Below are 22,467 nucleotides of genomic sequence, written 5' to 3'. Positions count from 1 at the left end.
TTACAGTAGTCAAGAGACTATACTGGCAGAGCTCAATGAAAAAGAATAAAGAACCCAAGAACAGATCCATCTAATATGCCCAAAGGATTTTTGACAAATGTGCAAAAGCAATTCAATGAGAAAAACATAACTTAGTTTTTCAACAAATGATATTGGAATAACTAGTCAACCACAGGTAAAAAGAATGAAACAGCCTACATCTCACAGCTTCTACAAAAAGTAAATTTAAAATGAATCATAGACTTAAATATGTAACTTAAAACTATAAAATTTTAGGGAAAAAAACAGGAAGAAAATGTTCAGGCTCTAAGGCTAGGCAAAGAATGCTTAGACTTAACACCAACAGCATAATCGATGAAAGTAAAAATTCTAACATTGAACCTCACTAGAGTGAAAACTGTTGTTCTGCCAAAAACCCTGTTGAGGATGAAAAGATAAGCTATGGAATGGGAGAAAATATTTGCAACCACATTTCTGACAAAGGACTAGAATCTAGACTATATAAAAAAAAATACCTAAAACTCAATGGTTAAAAAAAATCCAGTAAAAATTGGTTAAAAAAATACATGAAAAGATATTGCAAAGAAAAAGATACACAGATGGCGATTAAGTGCATGAAAATATATTCAGCATCATTAGCCAGTAGGGAATGCAAATTAAAACCACCATGAGATATCACTATCAGAACGACTAAACTAAAGATAGAGACACCACCAAATGCTGGCGAAGATGCAGAGAAACTGCATCTTGCTGGTGGGAATACAAAATCCACAGCCCCTCTGCAAGACAGTTTGGCAATTTCTTATAAAACTAAACATGCAGCCACCATATGATCCAGCATTTGCACTCTTGAGAGTTTATCCCAGAGAAATAGAAACTTTATTCATAATAATAAAAAACTCTAGAAACAATCCAGATGTTCTTCAATGCGTGAACGTTAAGTAAACTGCAGTCTCTGTACTATGGAACATTGCTTAGCAATAAACAGGAACGAACTGCTGATACACACAATACAACAACTTTGCATGCTTCTCAAGGGAACTACGCTGAATGAAGAAGTACCAATCTCAAAAGATTTTTTTCCACCACCCCGTCATTCCTACATGAGCTAGGTTCTATCCCCACCAGGGCACTGAAACCCCTGGGACAGAGGAGGCCAATGACCTCCCACCTGACAAATCCAGCAGGAATGGTTTTCGTTCTTATCTTAGTGGCACAGGATTAAGGGTGTGGGTTCTGGAGCAAAGAGCCCCCCTCATTTAGGGATTAGTACTGAAATGTTGATGGATGGAACGATGTCCGGGATTTGCTCTGGAATAACACACAAGTGGGAGGAACGGGAGAGGGTAGAGATGAAAAAAGATGGCCATGAATTGACAGTTGTCGAAGCTGGATGATGGGTACACGGGGGTTCATTGTGCTCTTTGGTCTACTTAATGTTTGAAATTTTCTATTAAAAAAAAAGTGGATTTTGAATCCAGACTGCATGGATTCAAATCTAGATTCTGTTTCCTACTAGCTGTGTGATTTTGCAAAAATAGAAAACACATTAGTGCCTGCTGAGATAGGGGACTGGGAGACGTAGGTTATAAAAGGGAATACAAGGGGTACTTTTGTTGACGGAATCGTTCAGTATCTTAACTACGCTGATAAAATTGCATAGAACTAAACACATGCACACACACAAGAACAGGTAAAACTGAGGAAACCTGAGTAAAATCAGGGGATTGTATTAATATCAATATCCTGGTTGTGATATTGCACCATAGATTTGCAAAATGTTACCATTCAGGGAAGCTGGATAAAGGATATATATTTTCTGTGTTACTTCTTACAACTGCATATAAATCTTCAATTATCTCAAAATAAAGTATAATGCAGAAAAAGGTAAGCAAATGGTTTTCAGATGTGTTCCCTGGAATCAATGAGCCTCTGGGACTGTGGGGAAAAGCGGGGTAAGAATGAATGTCTGGATCTCTCTTCCCCTTCTCCACCCTCCATTCCTGCTTCAATAACAGCTCTCCTTTCTATCTGTTTAAATATTGAGTCATCTGTATAAGGTGTCCCATGGAGTAAAGATTCCACGCCCGTGAGACAGTACCATGGTGATCAAGGACGTGGGCTATGGAGCCCGGATGCCCAGGCTCAAACAAATTCTGTCACTTTCCAACCATATAATCTGGGGCATGTCCCTCAACTCCACTCACCCCGAGCTTCCTCATCTGTAAAATGGGGTTAATATCAGGATCCATCTCTCAGGATGGTTGTGGAATTGAATGAATGTTTGAAATACTGAACTTGTAAAATAATGTAATCATCAGAATTTGTAAGAAAAAGGAAGAAAGAGTTGGCGAAGGATTATATCAAGAAGCCAAATCACTAACTTCTTACAGTGGGGGAATCTGCTGATAATGCGGGAAGTGGTTGAAATAAATAAGAGAGGTGTAATGTATAGTTGAGAATCACAGAAGCAACTACCAGCGTGACGAAGTCAAGGAATGAAGGTGACGACTGGGTCTGGGGAGGTGTACTCGCTCCCCAGCTGCGGTAACAAAGTAGGACAAACTGGGTGTCTTCTCTCTGGAGGCCAGAAGTCCAGGATCAAGGAGTCAGCATGGCTAGCTCCTCCTGAAGGCTCGGAGGAAGAATGTTTCAGGCTTCTCTCCTAGCTTCTGGGGGTTGCCAGAATCTTTGGCATCCTGTGACTTGTACACATATCGCTGCACATAGGAATTTCAGATGATGAAGAATGTGGCATATGATTCACAAAGTCCTTTTTATTCTCAGTGTACCAGAAGGTCCCCCAACATTTCCACCATGCAGGACCAGTGTGACTAGATCACAGATCATTTCCTGGGCACCCTAAGTGTCCTTGGGAACCAAAGCATCCGCTTTGTGCAGACAACATACTGAGCCCCTAGGATACAAAGATGAATAAAGAACAGTTTTCATCTTCAAGGAACTCACAATTTAACGGAAGTAATCATAACAGAATTCCCTGCCCACAGTGCACCGGATGATGAGGAAGATTAATTACACCTCTATTAGTTAGAATTAAGCTCTGCTGCACATGAGAGGAAATCCAGAATCATAAAGGCTTAAACGAGATAGAAGTTTATTCCTCTCATAGAGAAAAAAAGAAATACAAAGGGAGATGTTGGACTGGATTTTCACGGTGCTAGACTGAATATTTGTGTTCCTCTAAAATTCAGGTTGAACTCTAATGCCCCAAGTGATGGTATTAAAAAGTAGAGCCTTTGGGAAGTGATTACGTCATGAGGGCAGAGCTCATGAATGGGATTAGTGCTCTAATAAAAGAGACCCCAGAGGGCTCCCTAGCCCCTTCTGCCACATGGGGACACAGCAAGAAGTTGGCCTTCTGCAGCCCAGAAGAGGGTCTTCGCCAGCCCCCAACCATGCTGGCACCCTGATTTTGGACCCACAGCCTCGAGAACTGTGAGAAATAAATGTCTATTGTTTATAAGGCACTCAGTCTATGGCATTTTGCTACAAATGGGCTAAGACCTATGGTGTCAAGAAGCACAGACCAGCCCTGGACACCTCTCTCTAACCTTCTTCTATGGGATGCGTCCCAGTGCATCCTCAACCCACAGTCTTTTCAGTATCTTGCACCAAGACGCTGATGTCCATTTTCTAATCAGCAGGAAAGAGCAAGAGATGAAGGACATGGCACCTTCCCCGCTGACACTCCCTTATGCCAGGATTCAGTCCTGTGGCCACACCTCCCCGCACAGGGGTCTTTGCTTTGGGCAGCCTTGTGTTCAACTACAAACCAGCACCAAGGAAGAAGGGGTAGGATGAAGGCGTCAGAACCAATAAGACAGAACCTGCCACTGACAGGAAGACAGAGCACTGCTTTCAGTGTGACCAGTGCATCCGTGCAGAAGGCGCCCAGCAAACGGACCAACTCAGGGTGGGTTAAGAAGGGTCTCAGGGGAGGTGGAGACATAGAAGAGATTTTAAAGAATCCGTTAATGTCGGCCACACAGACCAGGAGAGGAAGCTATCCGTGCAGGGGAAGAGCCTGTCAAACCCGTTCAGTGGACAAGGCAGAGGGTGAGTCCCGGACGGCTCCTTGGCCCCTGACTTGCATAACAGAATGGATCCTGGTGCCGCACACCGTGACAGGGGGCCTCAGAAAGGAATCGAGTTTGAGGAGGAAAGATAGCGAATTCAGCCTTGAACATGTCTTAGGAGTTTGGGGCACACTGGTGCGTACTTTTATCCCCTTGATTAGTAGAAGTGCTTAAATCATAAAAATGTAGTTTGGGGAGTACAATTAGCCCCTTCTAACCACTCTACCAATGCCTTGGAAATGTGAGATGGGCGCATTCACCTTCTGGGAAAAGCATCAGAGTAATAAGTTATAATTTAATTTATGGAAATGTAAGAGTCACGTCCCCACTGGCATAAATGAAGGCAACTTCCAGAACGGGGCCCGGTGGGCAGTTTCTTGCACAAGGAAAGGATGATTCCAAAGTGGGTGTTTGAATATAGAAAGAAGAGGCTGTGGCGTAGTTTAAGATTTTGGAGAGATGTACTGCAGACAGCCCCATCAGAAGAAGAAACGTTTTAGAGGAGGGAGCAGCTGCCTGAAGAAGAATGAGTCACTGGAAGAAGCTTTGAGACACACAGCAAAGTTAGGGTGAGGCATTATGCTAAGCGAAACGGACCAGGCGGCAAAAGGCAAACGCCACATGGTCTCATTTGCATGTGGAATCCAACAATCACAACAAAATGACAGGCTCGCTGACACACAGAACAGATTGGCGGTTGCCAGAGATGGGGTGGGGGTAGGTGAAATGGGTGAAGGGAGTCAAAAGGTACAAACTTCCAGTTATAAAAATAAATAAGTCAGGGGGAAATAATGTAGAGTATGGTGACTACAGTTAATAATACCGTCTCACGTATTTGAAAGTTGCTAAGAGAGTAAATCTTAAAAGTTCTCATCACAATAAAAAAAAATAATCCCATAGCTATCTGTGGTGATGAATGCTAACTAGATTTATTGTGGATCAGTTCACAATATATTAAAATACAGAATTATCACATTGTACATCCGAGACTAATATAATGTTGTACATCAATTATACATCAATTTTCTAAAAAGGGGGAAAAAAGATAAGTTAGCAGAAATTCCAGAGAAGTACATTTCAGGATGTTGGCTCACTGTGAGGAACCTGGAATCCTATTTTTGCACTAACCAAGAACAAAGTCTGGCATTGGGCTTCGGAGACAGAAGTGCGACTCAGGCACTATGGAAGGATCAAGTGGCAGAACAAATAAGCCGGAAGGGGTTTGGCAGAATGACAAAAATAATAATGGCAATTATTCCCTGCAGTGAAAGGGTCTTTCATTTTCTAATTACATTCACAAACATTATTCATTTAATACACAAGCTAATCTATGATTTCAGTGAAGTAGGAACGATCATCCCTCGCTGTTCCTTGTTGAAACACCTCAGAGCCTGTGATAAGCTAAATTGGATTATGAATCTGAAGGTTGGGGATGGAAATATTGCAATTCCCAAACTTCTGTGACCACAGAATCCTGGTCCTTCCAGAAGTCTCCACTGCCACACTAGCACACACTTTGGGAAATGATGTTATTAGAGAATTTGTTGGAACTGTCTTTCTGGCCCAAGGTGAACTGAATCTTGCAGGCTGAGCACTGAGAGAAGCTATGATGTGACTTGCCTGGGGGATCACCTTTACATAGAAGTCAAGCAACTTGCAAGACACATACAATGTCAAAGCTAGATTAGAATGTAGGTTTCCCATGTTAGCTATCTTGGTGGTGGTGGTGGTTTTAATGGTGTATACACCTATCAAAGTTTATCAAATTGTACATCTCAAATATGTGTAGTTTACTGTGCAGGAATCATACCACAATAAAGGTGTTAAAAATAAAATAAAATAATATATTGATAATTTAGAGGGAAAAAAGAAAGAAGGCAGATTTCCCAAATAAAAACATTAATCTGAAAACACATATGCACTCTAATGTTCACAGCAGCACTATTTAAAATAGCTAAGACATGGAAGCAACTCAAGTTCTCATCAAAATAGACAAGTGGATTAAGAAGATGTGACGTATATATATAATGGAATATTACACAGCCAAAAAAAGAATGAAATACTGTCATTTGCAACAATGTGGATGTACCTAAAGAAGATTATCCTTAGTAAAATAAGACAGAGAGACATATACTGTTATTACTTATATGTGGAATCTAGACAATAATACAAATGAATGTTTATGCAAAATAGAAACAGACTCAGAGATACAGAAAACAAACTTGTGGTTGTACCAAAGGGGAGAGGGAAGGGAGGAAGGTCAAATTAAGGGTATGGGACTAACAGATACAAATGACTACATATAAAATAGATAAGCAACAAGGATATACTGTGTAACAGAGGATTACACCCATTACCCTGTAACAACCTCTAGTGGAGTATAATCTGCAAAAACACTGAATCACTATGTTGTACATGTGAAACTAACATGATATTGTAAATCAATTACACCTCAATAAATGGATGGATAGATAGATAGATAGATAGATAGATAGATCGACAGATAGATAGATAGTGAGGTTAACTAAAAAGAAAAAAGAAAAAAGGTTTCCAAAAACCAGGTCCAGCACACTTCCTACCACACTATTTGCTTTGGTCTCAAAAACGATAAATGATGGTCCTTTCACTTAGATGCCCTCCCAGTTGTTACTCACCCTGAAAAAGTAAAAGTACGCATAGAAACTCTCAGCCTTTCTGATGAGCGTGAGCAACTTTGATTTGCTGAATGAAAACAATAAACTTGTGTTTCACAGGAAGGTCAGGAACTATATTTAAAGTTGCTGGAGTCCTACGCCTCAGACTTAGACAGTGATGCATGTCAATTATTTCTCAATAAGACTGGGGAAAAACTAAATAAAAAATAAAGTAACTGGAGTCTTAATATTGTTGCAATTACAGTTAATCAAATTCACAGCCGTCTCTGACAGCTGTGGGTGCTTGAAGGATGCTTCTCGGAAGAGGTAACAAAATGAAAAATGAATCGCTCTGTGTGTGCATTATTCATATATTTATTTTCCAATTTTTGTATGAGAGCATCTTTAGCTACCTTGTCAGTGAGGAAGGCATCAAGTTTTAAAATTCTACAGTCAATTTCTTGTCTTAAAACTTCTAAAAAGAATCATATACACAAAACTGGCATTTTTTTCCATAATAATTATCTTTTAAAGTGAAACATTAAAAGCACTATATTCTCATAGATGCTACAGATTTCCTACTTGAGAGACAGATGTATATATGCCACATCTCTGTATTGATCAAAAAGCATAATGTACAGCTCCTCATTTCTTTCGGAAATTGCTTTATTTATATTCAAATAAACTCTGAAATCTGGTCACAGTGTGCTACTTATGACCCTAGCATTTCATTGTCAAGATTCATAAATTACACAGCATTTAGATAAAAAATGCATATCTCAGAGCTACTCCAGCTTTTTATATGCCCCCAAGAGATTAATACTAAATGTATCAGATCTAAAAGAGTAAGGAGGATGAATCAGCTACAGGAACTCATCAAGGGCTGGGAGGCTTAATGCAGATAATTCTTCCGTTCTAATGCTTTGAACTTAGGTTAATGATTATTACAGATGAAAGAGAATGTGGCTCACCACATTCCCCGAAGATTTACATATTAAATTCCAAAAGCCGGCAGGTAGAAGTCTGAAATAAGGCCAGTCTGTCCTCCATCTCCCTTCACTTGTTTCACTTTTCAATTCACTTCGTTTTCACACTTGAGTCTGTACAGATTCACAGACTCTTGTGACAAGCAACGTGAAAGTATGGCACAAAGACCTCTATCTGTCTGCCACGTTGATAATATTCACTGCTTCTCAATCAGTAGTTTAAAAAGTGTCTGCTGTGTGTTAGGCACTGAAAATGGGGAGAGGCGGACTTGCCCACCCCACCCCCAGCCCCGACAGAATCTCTGCCCTTGTGGCCCTTATTTTATGGTGGTGGAACGGGGACGACGATAAAAAACCACCAAGTACATACGTATGAAGTAATAAGTGCCAAAGAGAAAAGTAAAGGGAGACGGGGCAGGGGCGGGGCAGAGGATTCCGCTTGAAATCATGGGGGCAGGGAGGGGCCTCACGTAGAGGAAGAATTTGAACAGTGACCTGACCAAAGCAAGGAAATGAGTGACGTGGGTATTTGCAGGGAGAGCCGTCCAAGGGTAGGGAAGAGCAAGTCTGAAGGTGGGAAAGTGCTTGGCATGGTCCACGGAAAGCAAGGAGGTCAGCACAGTGGGACCGGGGAAACTGAGCAGGTGCGGTTAAATAGGCGAAGAAGGAGACAAAGCGTGAGACTGTACATGATGAGGGCTTGGCTGAGGGTTCTAAGCTGGAGTCCCATGATGTCATAGAAGTACTTCAAACAGACTCTAAAGGACTGAGAATTCAGCGGCCCGGTGGCTCGGACCACAGTGGAGCAGCAGAGCTGTGAGAAGCATCTAGCCTCTCTATACTTACTGAACACAGAGCCAACACCATTTGCTGATGTGCTGGATTTGGGGAGGTCCTGTAAAACATTCCTCACGTGTCCTCTTCCTTCTCTTAGGTCTACATGAGTCTGTGAGCAGAGTATAGCCTGATTTCTTTTTCTAAGTTCAGAAAGGCAGGGACAGGTGATTGTGAAGAATCAGATATTTCCAGACACACCTGCAACTCTAACAAAACAAGGACGGCTCATCACCATGATGGCCACGCACGACGAGCACACAGAACAAGAGTGTGATGGCGTCCTAGTCCATTCGTGCTGTTGTTAACAAATTACCATACGCTGGGCGGCTCATGGGCAGAAATTTATCTCTCAGTATTCTGGAGTCTGGAAAGACCAAGGTAGGGGCGCTGGCAGATTTGGTGTCTGGTAAGGACTCGCTCCCTGGTCCCTAGGTGGCTGTGTCCTCACATGGCGGAAGGGCAGAGGAAGCTCTCTGGGGTCTCTCTGATAAGAGCACTAATTCCATTCATGATCTTATCACCCGCCAAAGGCCCCATCTCCAAACACCACCACACTGGGGACTAGGTTTCAACACATGAATTTAGGGAGGACACAAACATACACCCTAGAGCAGATGGAGACTGTGAAGTTATGGACTGGCTGGGGTGCTCAAGAGAAGAGCTGATGTATAACCACAACTGCCGGCCACCTGGCAGATGAAGATGGGTGGCTTTATTTTTTACAGTGTGAGGGCAAGGAAGAATGGTTGATTTTTAACCACAGTAGATTTTCATCCAGTCCCCAGGATGTGATGGACCCGAGAGGTGGAGGGGAGCAATCAGTGTCAGGTAAGGAAGGAGAGAATGAAAGCAACTGTGCCCTCATCCTACAGATAAACCAAACACCTCTTCGGGCATTTTGAGCTCTGTTTCAAGGCAAGGCCTCTCAAGTGAAAATGGAGCAAGTCATTTTTGTATCATCGTTCGCCATCTTGTTGTTAGAAAAGACACTGGGTACGCACACAGGATAACTGGGGCATAAGACACCTGGCCCCAAACGACTGGACGTCCATAGTTTCAGGTGTTACAGGAATGGAGAGACTGGCTCACGATTATTTTTAAGGCTGCAAAGTGATACTGTCCCTGGCTTTCCGGATCACCACGCCTGAATAATACATTTGCAACAATTCCTTCCTGGCGACAAAACAAAAGCTTTCTTTGAAGAGTGGTGATATCTGGCATACGGAAGATAAATAGTGGAGGAAGCCTAGACTCATAAAGAAGTCCACCTGGGTCCTCCTTTGGCAAGAAGCAAGGCTGGGAGTGGGGCTGGCCCTGCAAGGCAGAACTTCACTGCAGAATAGCAGGGAAACCAAGCACATGCAAGATGCTACTCCTGACTCCCCTCGCCGCTCATCTCTAGCCCTCGTTCTGAGCTTTTCCTTCCTTCACGTCTGTACAGGTGCACCTACAAAGCACAGAGGACTCCCCGTCTCTAAGCTGAGAGGGAACACGTCCTGCTCCACTGCTTCTCACTGTTGCATAAACCGAGGTGTCAACACAGGCCCTTACTTAGTAAGATGGTGTCAAGTCACCACTTTTGGAGAATTTGCATGAAAGGACAGGTTACTCCCTTTCCCTCCCCCACCGAATTCCTGTGCTAGTGGATTCGCCTCCTTCCAGCTTCCTCCCCTCCCCCTCCCCCCACACTCCAACACTGACTGAGGATCAGTTCTGCATCTCTGTGCTGGACGTAGGGAGGTCCAGTCTGTACCTGCACGGGGCTTCATCACTGGGAGTAGGGTCAGCCACACAAATTGAAAATTTACAAAACATGCTGATTTCCACACTAGAGATTGGGGAAATACTGACAACTTGCAGGAAACCAGAAGAGTTCACATCAGTCATTTATTCTAAACAGTTAGAGTGGATATTATTTTAGAGATGCGGTGCCCTTGGAGAAAGTATATTCATATCTTTGTTTAAAAAGCAAGACAGGTTTCCAGACTCAAAGAACTTGAGCTCCCTCCTTATGAAGAGATTCCTGGAAAGCCACCACCACAGGGACTTACCTTGTGATAGCACCTAAAATATGCAGCCCGTTCATCGGAAAATTTCTCCAGCCTTTTTGGACCTTTGCTGGAAGCTTTCTTGAACACTAGCCAACATCGCTGATAAATCTGGAAGGAAACACAAAGACCAGCTCAGCATCGCCACCGACTTAGGTGTTATCGACATCTGCAACTAAATGTTTTCTTTTTGATGTTTTCACCTGTCAAATAGTCACAAGCTATAAATGTGATGTTGTTTTGGGAAAATAAAATTTTAAAGCCCCAAACGGTTTCCACAATGGGTGTCTTATTCTGTTCAGGTAATCTGTAGAATCAAAAGAAAATACGTATTTGGAGGCGAACTTCTTGCTTTGATAACAACTTCGGCAGAAAAAGTCCCAGAGATAAAAACCCAAATCAGCACAGATAACACAGGCGTCCATGAAACATGCTCTAATTTCAAGTGCTGTTACCTATGGACTCCCTGGCCCAGATATATGCTCCAGCCTCCACCAGTAGGCAGTTCTCGAAAGAGACACCCACTTTGGACCGTATGACATTCCTCATAACTGACAGTCAAGTTGGGCCACACACTAGACTAGCTAATAAATGGATGGTCAACACCAATCGGATTCTCACTCGGAAAATTCAAAGACTCATCGCCAGGCTGAGGTGCAGTCCGAGTTGAGAGGTCAACACTGGTAGGTTACAAACTGAGCCTGGTGGCCATGGTGAATCACGCACGTAATAGTTAAGCAGTGGAGACAGATGAGCATAAATGCAAGACAGAAACAGACTCACAGACATAGAACACAAACTTGTGGTTGCCAGTGGGGAGGGGGGTGGGAAGAGACAGACTGGGATTTCAAAATTTGTAGATGCTGACAGATACACATAGAATAGATAAACAAGATTATACTGTATAGCACAGGGAAATATATACAAGATCTTGTAGCTCACGGTGAAAAAGTATGTGACAATGAATATATGTATGTTCATGTATAACTGAAAAATTGTGTCCTACACTGGAAATTGACAAACATTGTAAACTGACCATAACTCAATACAATAAAATTTTTTAAAAAATAGTTAAGCAGTGGAAAGTGATTCAGAGAACTAGGCAATCTCTGCTCTAGGTAGAAGAGACATTCTAGTTCTTTGTCATCTTTCAGCTGCTGACTTTGTGATTTAGCCCTTCCTCTGGCTTTCCTGGGAATCATCTGTAACCCTAGGAACCCACCACCATCAACATCACTACAGCTCTTAACTGAGATAGCTTGCATGGGGTTCTGCTCCAAGCAACCAAAGCTACCCTGATTGGAGTAACCAATGTAAACTAGATGAGACACTGAAAGACTAATAATGCCAAGGAGAAAAATGCAAAGAGCTAATGAGCATATGGAAAACAATATTCTCCAAAAGCAAAAAAAAAAGTAGATTTTTAAACATAAAAAAATTTAAAGGGCTTAAATTAATAATAATATTCACAGATGGCAAGGATCTTAGTGGCACTCTTACACTCAACTGGTGACCTCTAAAGGCCATTTGACAACAAATATGAAGAACCTTAAAAGAACAGGAATCTATTGTAAGGAGAAAGCTCCAGATGCAGCCAACAATGAAAGAGGAGTTTCAAATTCAAGTGCACGCAAATGGGTATTATTCAATCCTGGTTATCTTGATCTTTAAATCACCTCCAAAGTACCATATATACATGGTTTTGTATATTCAACCCATAAATAAATTTTATGCTCTACAAAATTTAAAAACTCTGAGCTAGTAAAGAAGAAAGAAAATAAAGTCCACATAAAATTCTTGGTCATTCACGCTATACTCAAAATGCCTGCTACAACTGTATTAGTAAATGGCAGGCGGACGAGGAATTCAGCTTTGTTATTGCTTGTCTGCAGTGCTGTATGTATTCTGTTTCTGTCTTCTGACTCAGTGAACTGAATGAACATCATTCATTGTTCTGTCTGAGGTGGTAAAAAAAATGAAAATGAAAGTATAATATAGTTTTAGCAGTATTATTTATGATAAAAGTTCAAAACTACTGAATCTTCAAGAATAAGAAGTGACAAAGTAAATTATGGTACTTCTAAAATATAGTGAAATATTCACTGCTCATCTATAGGATAACAGGTAAACAGTAGGATACAGTAAACAGGTATGTGTAAATACAGTGAAAATGTGGTACTAAATCTGGTGTATACATAGTACACACCTATAACAGAGATGGTGTACATCTCTAAGGATAACAAAGGCAGTCATTAAGGTATAGTAACATAACTAGAACGTATAATACATAGTAAATTACACTACCTCAATAGCACATACGTTATTTCTCCCTAGGATAACATAGGTAGTTCATTTGACACAAGTTTCAGAAGGTATTCCTAATGACATAAAATGTTCATAAAAAGTTATGTGAGGGGGAAAACCAGAATAGAAAACTTTATGTCATAATCCCCACTATAATGAAAATGCACAGAAGACAAAGAAAATATACCAAAATGTTAATAGTGTTTTTTCTGGGTTGTGAGAATGGGTTTTTATTTTTTATTTAAGTTGGTCTTTGTTTTGCTTAATAAACACTAATACTGTGAAATAAAGGAAAGAGAATTCTGTTTTTCCTCAACTATCCAGAGGTAAAACAGGAAAATTAAAATCAGCTTTATTGGCTTTCATCTTCCATAGTCACTGAACTTATCAAGGGTCATAAAGACATGGAGACAAAAGCGGAGAAGTACCTCAGTGGATGGAGGGCAGCTTTATAAATACAAGATGCTGGAATAACTAAATATCCACAGGGCGTCAGTGAGCACCTTAACCTAAAACACTTGTCTTACACAAAAAGTAACTCAAAATGGACTTGAATATTAAAAAAAAAAGCTATAAAAATTTACGGGATAAAAAAGGAGGAGAGGTTTGGGATCATGGTCTAGAACAAAGAGTTCTTGGACCTCATGCCAAAAGCACAACCCATAAGAGAAAAACTTGCCACGTTGTACCTCATCAAGATTTAAAACTTCCACTATGTGAAAAATTCCATTAAGAGCGTGAAAAGACAAGCTGGGAAAAAATACTTGCAAATCACGTGTCTGACAAAGGATTAGTATCTAGACTACAGAAAGAGCCCTCAAATCTTGGGAGTAAAGAACCAAACAATCTAATTACAATACGGACAAAAGACACAAACAGACATTTCACCAAAGAGAATATACAGATAATCAAGAAAGCACATGAAAAATGGTCAACATCATTTAGCCGTCAGGGAAATCTAAGCTGGAACCACAATGAAATCTCACTCCACACCTATCAGACTGGTTGAAGTTAAAAATAAATAAATGAATTGATTAACTGATTAATTAATTAATTTTTTAAAAACCGCCAAATGCTAGCAAGGATGCAGAGAAAATGGCACAGCTCTGAAACACAGTTTGGCAGCTTCTTAAAAAACGAAGCAGGCAACATATGACTTGCAGTTGTGCTTCTGGGAATCTATCCTAGAGAAAGGCCAGCATCCCCCACACAAAAAAATGTGAACACAAATGTTCGTAGCAGCTGGATTTGTATCAGTGCAAAACTGGAAACAACTCGTCTATTCTCCGCTGGGTAAATGGTTAGACAACTGGGGAAACAGCCACACCACAGAATACCACTCAGCAATAAAAACAGCAATTTGAATGAGTCTTCAGAGAATTATGCTGGGTTGGTGGGTAGGGGGAAGCCAAATCCAAAAGGTTACAAACTGCATGAATGCATTAACTGCTTTCTTGGAATGACAAAATTAGAGAAACAGGAAACAGATCAGTGGTTATCAGGGGTGAGGTATGAGTGAGGAGGGAGCAGAAGGGAAGAGGGCATGTCTATATAAGGGTAGTAACAGGAGGATCCTTCTAGTGATGGAATCATCTTGTTTCTTGAATCTGTTAAAGTCAATATCTTGGTTACCACATTGCATTGTAGTTTCAAAGATGTTACTTCCAGGGAAATCGGGTAAAAGGTGCAGGGTCTTTGTGTAATATTTCTTACCAAATGTGAATCTACAACAATCTCAAAATGAAATGCTCATACATTTTTAATGGAAAATGTAGAGATTATTTAATCAAGATCTTCAAAATCACAGCCTAATCGAATAACATTATCAACTTTTTTCTCCAGTCCTACTTTAGCTATCAGACCACAGTCTAATCGCTAGACTAAGTAGCTTTAAGGGAGCCAAGCGGCAAGAGCCTTTGGTAAGAGTTCAAACAAAAAACCCTTTTCAGGATGGAGAGTCAGCCATGAAAATTAACATTTTCAGGACTACAGTTGGCAAATAAGTCTTACCAGCATCTCACTGGTGTCTGAACAGCAGATGAGATCACCAGCTCCCTTAAAACCTGACCACCAGAGAGAGGACCATAATTACAGTGGGAATGACTGTCACTATGATCGCTCAAATAAAGGATGTGGAAAATAGGTTTCTCGCTGTCACCCTATTATTGGCAACTCCTTCCTTCCGGATATGTCCCTGAAAATGTGTTAGAAACTGATCATGCTAAAGATACGCAAGAAAATGCCCCCTACAGTGAAAAAGTATTTCACAGAGGACATTTTCTATTCCTAATTATGCCTCAACTTTTAGGCCCAATCTTGAATGATAATATTCCTAACTTTTTTAAAAAAAAGTATTCATTTTCTTTGCAATCAAACCAGTATTTCCCTGGCTTTTGTCTGAAGTCTGTTGAATGCAAGCTAAAGATTCCTCAGTCTCAGTATGCATAAAGATTTCCATCTTTGATTTGTCCATGTTACACTCAGGGGATTTTTGTTTTTCTTTTGTTTTATTAAGTAGTCAGAGCAAAAGTGCAATGGTATAATCAAATAACTGCAGTAAGTACTACCGCATAAATTCACATGCAGTGTTGCTTATAAGCCCTGGCTGGCACGTCACCGTGGACGAGATTAAAACCTGTTGGTTCATCAGGAGACAAAGAAAACCAAAATTTGGTTTGTGAAACTGAAGTTCACCATGTAAAATATCACTGTTCATTAGGAGAAAAGGAAAACCAGAACTTGGTTTATGCAAAGGGAGTTTAGGATGCTTGTAACATACAAACGCACGGCACAAAAACAGTGCAAAGTTGAAAGCCATCGGTGCCGTCAAGGCCATTCCTTTATTCTGTTTACAGCAAATGCCAGTGCCTCTCAGAGCTGACCCAGCTTCACTCAAGATAATTGTTAATCATGCAGATTCCTAGGGATTAGCCAAGGTCTACTGCGTCAGAACCTCTTGGGGCGGGACCAGACAAATCTGCTCTTTAGCACATTCCCCAGGTATCTGGTTTGTAATTTGCGAACCAATACCATGAATATTCATAAAGACTTGCAGACAACCCCGTGTTTCCCACACGGGACTGCCAACAAAGCTCTCCAACAAACGCTCCATCCACAAGGGGGGCCTCGGAGCTGTGTGGTTTCCAACAAGAGATGCACGGTGGTCTTTGATGCAGAGCAGCGCGAGATGCCGTCTGGAGTCTGAGAGACACACTGAGGGCGAAAGTGAAATCTACTACGCTACAGTGAACTCCCACTTCCAGCTGCCGTCCACTCTCTGTCCCAGGAACAGAAGAGCCACCCAGTATCAGGGGAGGGAAAACATCTCCCCAGTATTTCAGTATCAGTTAGAGGAAATGAACAGGAGGGTTTACTGAGCGTGGATATACGAGGAGCAGAGCTGGAGTAATTCTGACACACAGTTAAAAGGACCCCAATTTGAGAATAACTTCACTTGCTTAATAGCATAGGGCAGTTTTCTTTTCCTTTAAATTAATTCATTCAACCACCTCCTTCATATTTCATGTAACACATCGACTGACCATCTATAGGATTTTTAGTTAACATTTTGGTTTACAACTGACTTTTTTTAACTCATTTTTTTTTTAATTTAAAAGAGGAAACTTTTATCCCAACCAGAATAGCACAGTGTAGTTTCACTGGACATAGAGTAGGTAATTTTAATGATAACTAAACCGTTAAAGAATTTGGTAACAGAATAAATTTCATGTTGCACTATCTCACCTCCTATGCATCAGGGTTTGCAGTCTTGGCCCTACCGGCATTTTAGATGAGATGACTTTTGGCAGTGGGAGGGATGGGGCTGTCCTGTGCAACAGGGGATGTTGAGGAGCACGTTTGGCCTCCGCCACCTGAACCAGGAGCACCCTCCTCCTACCCAGTTGACGATCTCATTGCCAAATGTCCCCCGGGGGCAAAGCCAGAACCACTGCTACAGATGGATACATGCCGATCTGAAATCCCAGAGCTGAAGAACACAAGGCTATGTGAATACCTTCAAAGTCCTGGATTTGGACAAGTCAACCCACACAAGTCACTGTCGTAGCTAAAGCAGACAAGCACGTCACACAGTGCTGGCCGCCTGGGCGGGTGCACAGCAGACTTTGCAGTAACAGGAAAATCTCCTTCAGTGTGTATCTTATTGTGAGTGGTGGGAGCTTTATTACACCTAATTTTCAGCCTTAAATTGTCACCAACCCATATCTGATTTTTATTATTTTTTCCATTGTCTTCCCTTTCTTTAAAACTCAATATCCTTAATAACCGCTTAACTTCAGTTTCAAGTCCCTGACACTTTTCCCAGCTACTTTTCCTAACAAAGAATAGTCTGGTAAATTCACCAAGATTTTTAGGGCCCTGGAATAGCTGAAATAATTAAGCATTAGCTTGGAGTTCCTAATTTTATTAGCAGCCCATCACAACGTCTTGAACAACAGAGTCACAAACTAAACTTCTATAGACTGCATCTTATGAAGATAACAGAAAGCAAATTTTGGTCACAAAATTCCTGTTAAAAGGAAAATTATATACTGCCTTTATGTAAGCTCAAGAAAAGCATAAAGCACAAGTGAGATGTGACCATTTAGGTCTTTAGGGTCTATTGCAGGAGTCAGCAAACTCCTTTCTGTAAAGGGCCTGACAGTGAATAGTTTAGTCTGGTTGCAACTCCTGAACTGTGCAGCTGCAGCATGAAAAGTAACCATAGGATGCATGTAAATGAATGGTGTGCTTATCTTCCAAATGAACTTTATTTTAAAAATCAGGCAATGGGCCAGATATGGCCCACAGACCGAAGTTTGCCAACATATGGTCTTTGGTAGTATTTCTCAACTGTTTAAGCTCAGGTCAACTTTTAATGAACATAAAAATCTGTTTGACAAGTTCCTCCTTGAGGAAAGAGGAGAGGAAATATTCCCTAGGTGAGAATCTCTATATATTCCACATCTCCCCAGAAGCCAAATTTAACTTCAATCAAATTACATTAAAATGTTGACTTCAGGGGTGGGTAGAGCTCAGTGGTAAAGCGCATGCTTAGCATGCACAAAGTCCTGGGTTCAATCCCTAGTATTTCAATTGAAAAATAAAGTTAGGTTTAAAAAAAATATATTGACTTGATGCCTTTCAACACCTTTCAGGTCTCCCTGCCCACTGCTGGGGACCCACTGCTCTACAATGAATGCAGGCGGTGTCCTAAAGAGCCCTTTCATGTAGAGACATTAGCATCCCATCTGCAGCCTTGGGCTATAGTCAGCTTTTTATAGTTATCTTATTTACGCAGGGAAGGTGCACTGTGGGGGGAAAAAAGGTAAGTTAGAACCATTTTCCATTTTGCCAGCATCCCCTTCCTGTAATCCATCGATTTTCCTCTTTTCAGAACATTCTCTCCAACTCTGAAGATGTATCCTGAGCCATATAATGATGAATTAGCCTCATTTCTCACACTCTGAATCTGTTTTTACCTGCTCTCCAAAACAAATCAAATATTCTTCCTATCCAGGGTGTTAATATCAACATTTAGCCCCGGCCAAACCCCTTGTGCATGCAGAATGCTGATCCCTTTGTGTGCATTATCTCAATTAACCCTCCCAACTGCCCTATAAAGCAAGGCTGTTATCATCCCCACTTGACAACAAGGAAATATGACCTTAGTGAGGTTACTCACTGAGTATTACTCAATGGCACGAAGCTAGAAGAAACAAGCCAGGATTCCACCCGCAGTTTGCCTGATTCTGGAGAACAAGCTCTTAACATTACCCCAGGACATTCCCAGAAAAGTTGGTCTCCTAGAAATGCACAAACTTATGCTGAGGGTAGAGCCGTCTGTAAGAAGTTGGTTTTCACACTCACCATAATCTAAAAAGAGTCATTCGGTTGTAACCATATGCTCCTTCATCTGGACGACAACTTTACCGTCTAGCTATTTTCGGTGTGACATTTGCATTTTTGTGATTTTTAAGTTCCCTGGCACCAAGTGTTCACCCAGAGTGATAGTTTTTAATGGAGTATTTCTGCAGTTGGATTCTGAAGACCCTACTCCAGGACTTTAAGTTGTCCTAGCAGTTTGTAAGGCGTGTTTTCTTTTAAAAGAATTCTACACTCTCTCTCCTTAAGTGACAAAGTATTCAGTATCCTTGACTGAAGTCCAGAAACTCAGAACATGCTAAGTATTTCTAACTATATGGTAAATATCTCATGCAAGTTCTCAGTTCTTCTTGGCCTTCCTTCCCTCTCTAACCTTCAGCCTCTTTACCTGTAACTATTAATTAGTTACAGCTGCAGTAAACTAATGTCCTGGCTAACTGGCTCCCTGCTGGCACGTGCAGTCAGATCCCTGGGGCTGACCAGTCACCTCTCTAAGGGCATCCAGCCCTCGACTTTGGCCAGTGATGCATGGCCACAGACACCAGCTGCCCTCCCACAGTCCTGGGCTCCTCTGTGACTGAGACGGATGAAATGCCACATTCCAAGGACAACTCAACAGCCATAAAAAAATGGCACTGGGTGATGCAATCCGTCTGCCACGGCAAATTACCTTCCACAGTAGAAGAATTTTAACCTGGATGATCTCCGAGACCAAGATGGTTATAACTTTCTAGTCTCATGAATGACTGTCATTATGAGATTTCAGAAGGTAAGAAATGAAGAGAATAAAAGAAGCAGTAGTTCTTTAGCACTGCTGACTCCTAACTGGTGGGCTGCTACCAGCTCCACCTACCAAAATAATGAGCTGGTTCAGAATTAGGTATTTTATGAGGGGGAGAAAAATCTTTTTAATGAGTAAGCATGACCCTATGCCTGTCATTTATATATACCTTTCATTTGCAAGGAAAGAAATGCTAATCTGGAGAAGGTTGCACAGTGGGTAGCAAAGTACATTTTAAATTCACTGCAAGGAAAAACACCAGCAAAAAACAAGATAATTAATCATGAAATAAAATTTGTAAGAAGAGGAATAAAAGTACTTCAAAAGCATCCACAGGCAATAAATTAGCTACGTCGATCCTCTGCTGATGGTGAAGTAAATTAGCACAACCTTTCCAGGGGCGAAAATATGCCTGTCCTCTGACCTGGAAATACTATTTCTAGGAACTTCCCCCCTGAGGACGTAATTAAGGAAATATGCAAACATATGGGAATAGGGTTCTTTGGCATAAAAACTGAAAGCACTCTAAATGTTCCAGGGGACTGACTTAATTAACTACGGCATATCTGTAAACTGAAAATTGCCATCATTAAAAATGATGTAAAATAATATTTACACCATAGAAAATGCTATTAGTAAGTTATTAAGTAAAAAAGTAGGTTATGCCTGCTTTTGAACCTGTATCTACTCCAGGATCTATACTCATTCAGGAACTAGGGCCCAGTTGCTGCTGCAAAAGATTGAGAGCTACAGTTCTCCCCTTTCCTACCTCCCCTCATTCTCACACACACACACACACACACACACACACTGACAAGGGAAAATGTCAGCTTCAGTGGAAAACGATGCATTCTCTAGCACACACATTTCCAGGGTTATCTGCTTCTGATTCTGTAGGAGCTATTCTACTACTCTACAGTGTAGATTATTGATAGAAATGCAAAATAATTCTAGTCTACAAAGATGTAAATTCCATCCTGATCAGGAGAGGTTCACTTGGTTTCCCTCCCCCACCGTCATGAAGCTAGTTTTGCCTCCTTTGGAACATCCAGTTCATTATGCTGGATATATAAGCGTCTGGGTCCTTTGGATTCCCCTTTGAACGAGTTACGATATTCTGTCTTGTTATCTCAATTAGCGAGCCAAATAGAACCTTAAATGCACGTTCTTTCTGCATCTGTATGGGAGACCTGATGTTAACCAGTTTTGAACATTATTTTTTAACACAATCCACCCATCACCCAGTCCTGTATATTCCACCTTCTGGCTAAACCCGGAATATCTTCACATTTTCGCAGGGACCACCACCCTAATCTAAGCCACTGCCTCCTGAGTTTCAGACTTTCCCTACTTCCATTCCTTCCACTTTTCAATCCACTTCCTGCAGTACATCTGGGGCGATCTTTAAAACACTCATCTGACCACATCAATCTACTGCTTACAGCATTTCTGCGGCTGCCTGTTGCCTCTGGGGTAAAAACCAAAGTCTTCATAAGACATTCCAGAGCGTGCAAATACTGGCCCCTCCCTACCTTTTGGGCCTTATTTTGCTGATTTCTTCCCTTATAACGATGTACACCTTGTGGTGAGCATACATTTCTGAGTAATAATCAAACAAGTAACACGAGGTCATTTGGAAAAATTCTCATGGAGTCGGTATCTGCCAAGAACTGCTCTCCCCACACATAGGAAACCGTCCCCTCGGCAGACAAAGCTGACCAACGCTGAGAGCGGACACGAAGGAGTAAGTGGTGGCTCCTTTCCTTCTCTCTCCGATTCCCTTCTACGCCCCACATCCACAAAGTAGGAGGAAGAGAAGTGAGAAACAAAACTGCCTCAGGAGGCCGTGCACAGTCAGATGGCCTCGTTCAGCTTCCATTTTTAAGCAGCCTTATATGAAAAACCAAACTACTCTAAAGAAATGCTAGAGAATCTTAACTCTTGGGTGAGCATTCCATGCAAGCAAAAAATTGGGGAGCTGATATCACTCATTAATTCATTCAGCAAATACTTACGGGGTGCCTACCATGTACCAGGCACTGCTTAGGCATTGAGGATACGACTCTGAACAAAGTGGAGGAATCTGCTGCCTTCGTTGGGCTTACAGAGAATCCAGAAGATGACAAGATGCGTACGCGTACGTACATGTGCGTCTTACAGTACACGGGTAACATGTCACACAGAGGTAAGTACCACAAAGGAAAGCAAGCCAAGAGAGTGGATGGGAATTGCCAGTGGTGGGTGTTTCTATTTTAAAGAGGGTAATCAAGGAAGTTCTCAAAGAGAAAGAGACCTCTGAGCAAAGACCTGAAAGAGACAGGGGGCTGGGGGCAGAGGGCTCTAGGCAGAAGCAACAGCAGACGGGCTGTGAGAGAGAAACATGCCTGATGTGATGAAGGAAGAATGAGGAGGTCGCCGGAAGTCGGGGGAAAGCAGAGATGGAGGCGGTTCACTGGCCCTATGGGTCTTATTGTGAAGACTGACTTTTTCTCTGCAGGAGACGGGAAGTGAGATGAAGGATTTTGAATGGAAGTAATGTAATCCAGTTTATGCTAAGTACACTGCAGGGAGCCACGGGCAGAATCTGGGAAACCAGTTAGGAGGCCACCTTGCAGTAAGTCACATGGGGAGTGATGGGGCCAGGACAGAATTGGGGAGGGATTAGAAAGGGTCTGAATCTGGAGATCTTTTGAAAGTAGACCCAGTGAGACCCACTGATGAGACTGGGTGTGAGGATGAGTAAGGAAAGTCAGGAATGAGTCTGAGACTTTTAGCTCAAGCAGGTGGAAGGATGGAGTTCCCACTGACTGAGGAAGCAAGGCTGGAAGGGGACCAGAGGGGTTTGTAGGGATTTGTAGGGAGGATGCAGAACTGGATGATGGATATAAGGAGTTTGTC

General features: G+C 41.6%; 1 protein-coding gene and 1 long non-coding RNA gene across 3 annotated transcripts in view; one reads left to right on the top strand and one right to left on the bottom strand.

Annotated features, from left to right (window-relative positions):
• DOK5 (docking protein 5) overlaps positions 1-22,467 on the bottom strand; it is a 127,642-nt gene that overhangs the window by 58,016 nt on the left and 47,159 nt on the right. For both annotated transcript variants that reach the window (XM_072944455.1, XM_006206644.4), the window contains exon 2: positions 10,605-10,712. In XM_072944455.1, the coding sequence (XP_072800556.1) occupies positions 10,605-10,712 (108 nt within the window). The remainder of the gene's footprint in view (positions 1-10,604; positions 10,713-22,467) is intronic.
• Positions 8,515-10,870, top strand: LOC140687469 (uncharacterized). Its single transcript, XR_012061853.1, has 2 exons — positions 8,515-8,931; positions 10,523-10,870. It is a non-coding gene; the product is annotated as an uncharacterized lncRNA (long non-coding RNA).

This window comes from Vicugna pacos, chromosome 19 (assembly GCF_048564905.1).
Source record: "Vicugna pacos chromosome 19, VicPac4, whole genome shotgun sequence".
Classification (NCBI taxonomy): domain Eukaryota; kingdom Metazoa; phylum Chordata; class Mammalia; order Artiodactyla; family Camelidae; genus Vicugna; species Vicugna pacos.
The sequence above is the reverse complement of the archived record's forward strand: the minus strand, read 5'-3'. Positions and strand labels throughout refer to the sequence as shown.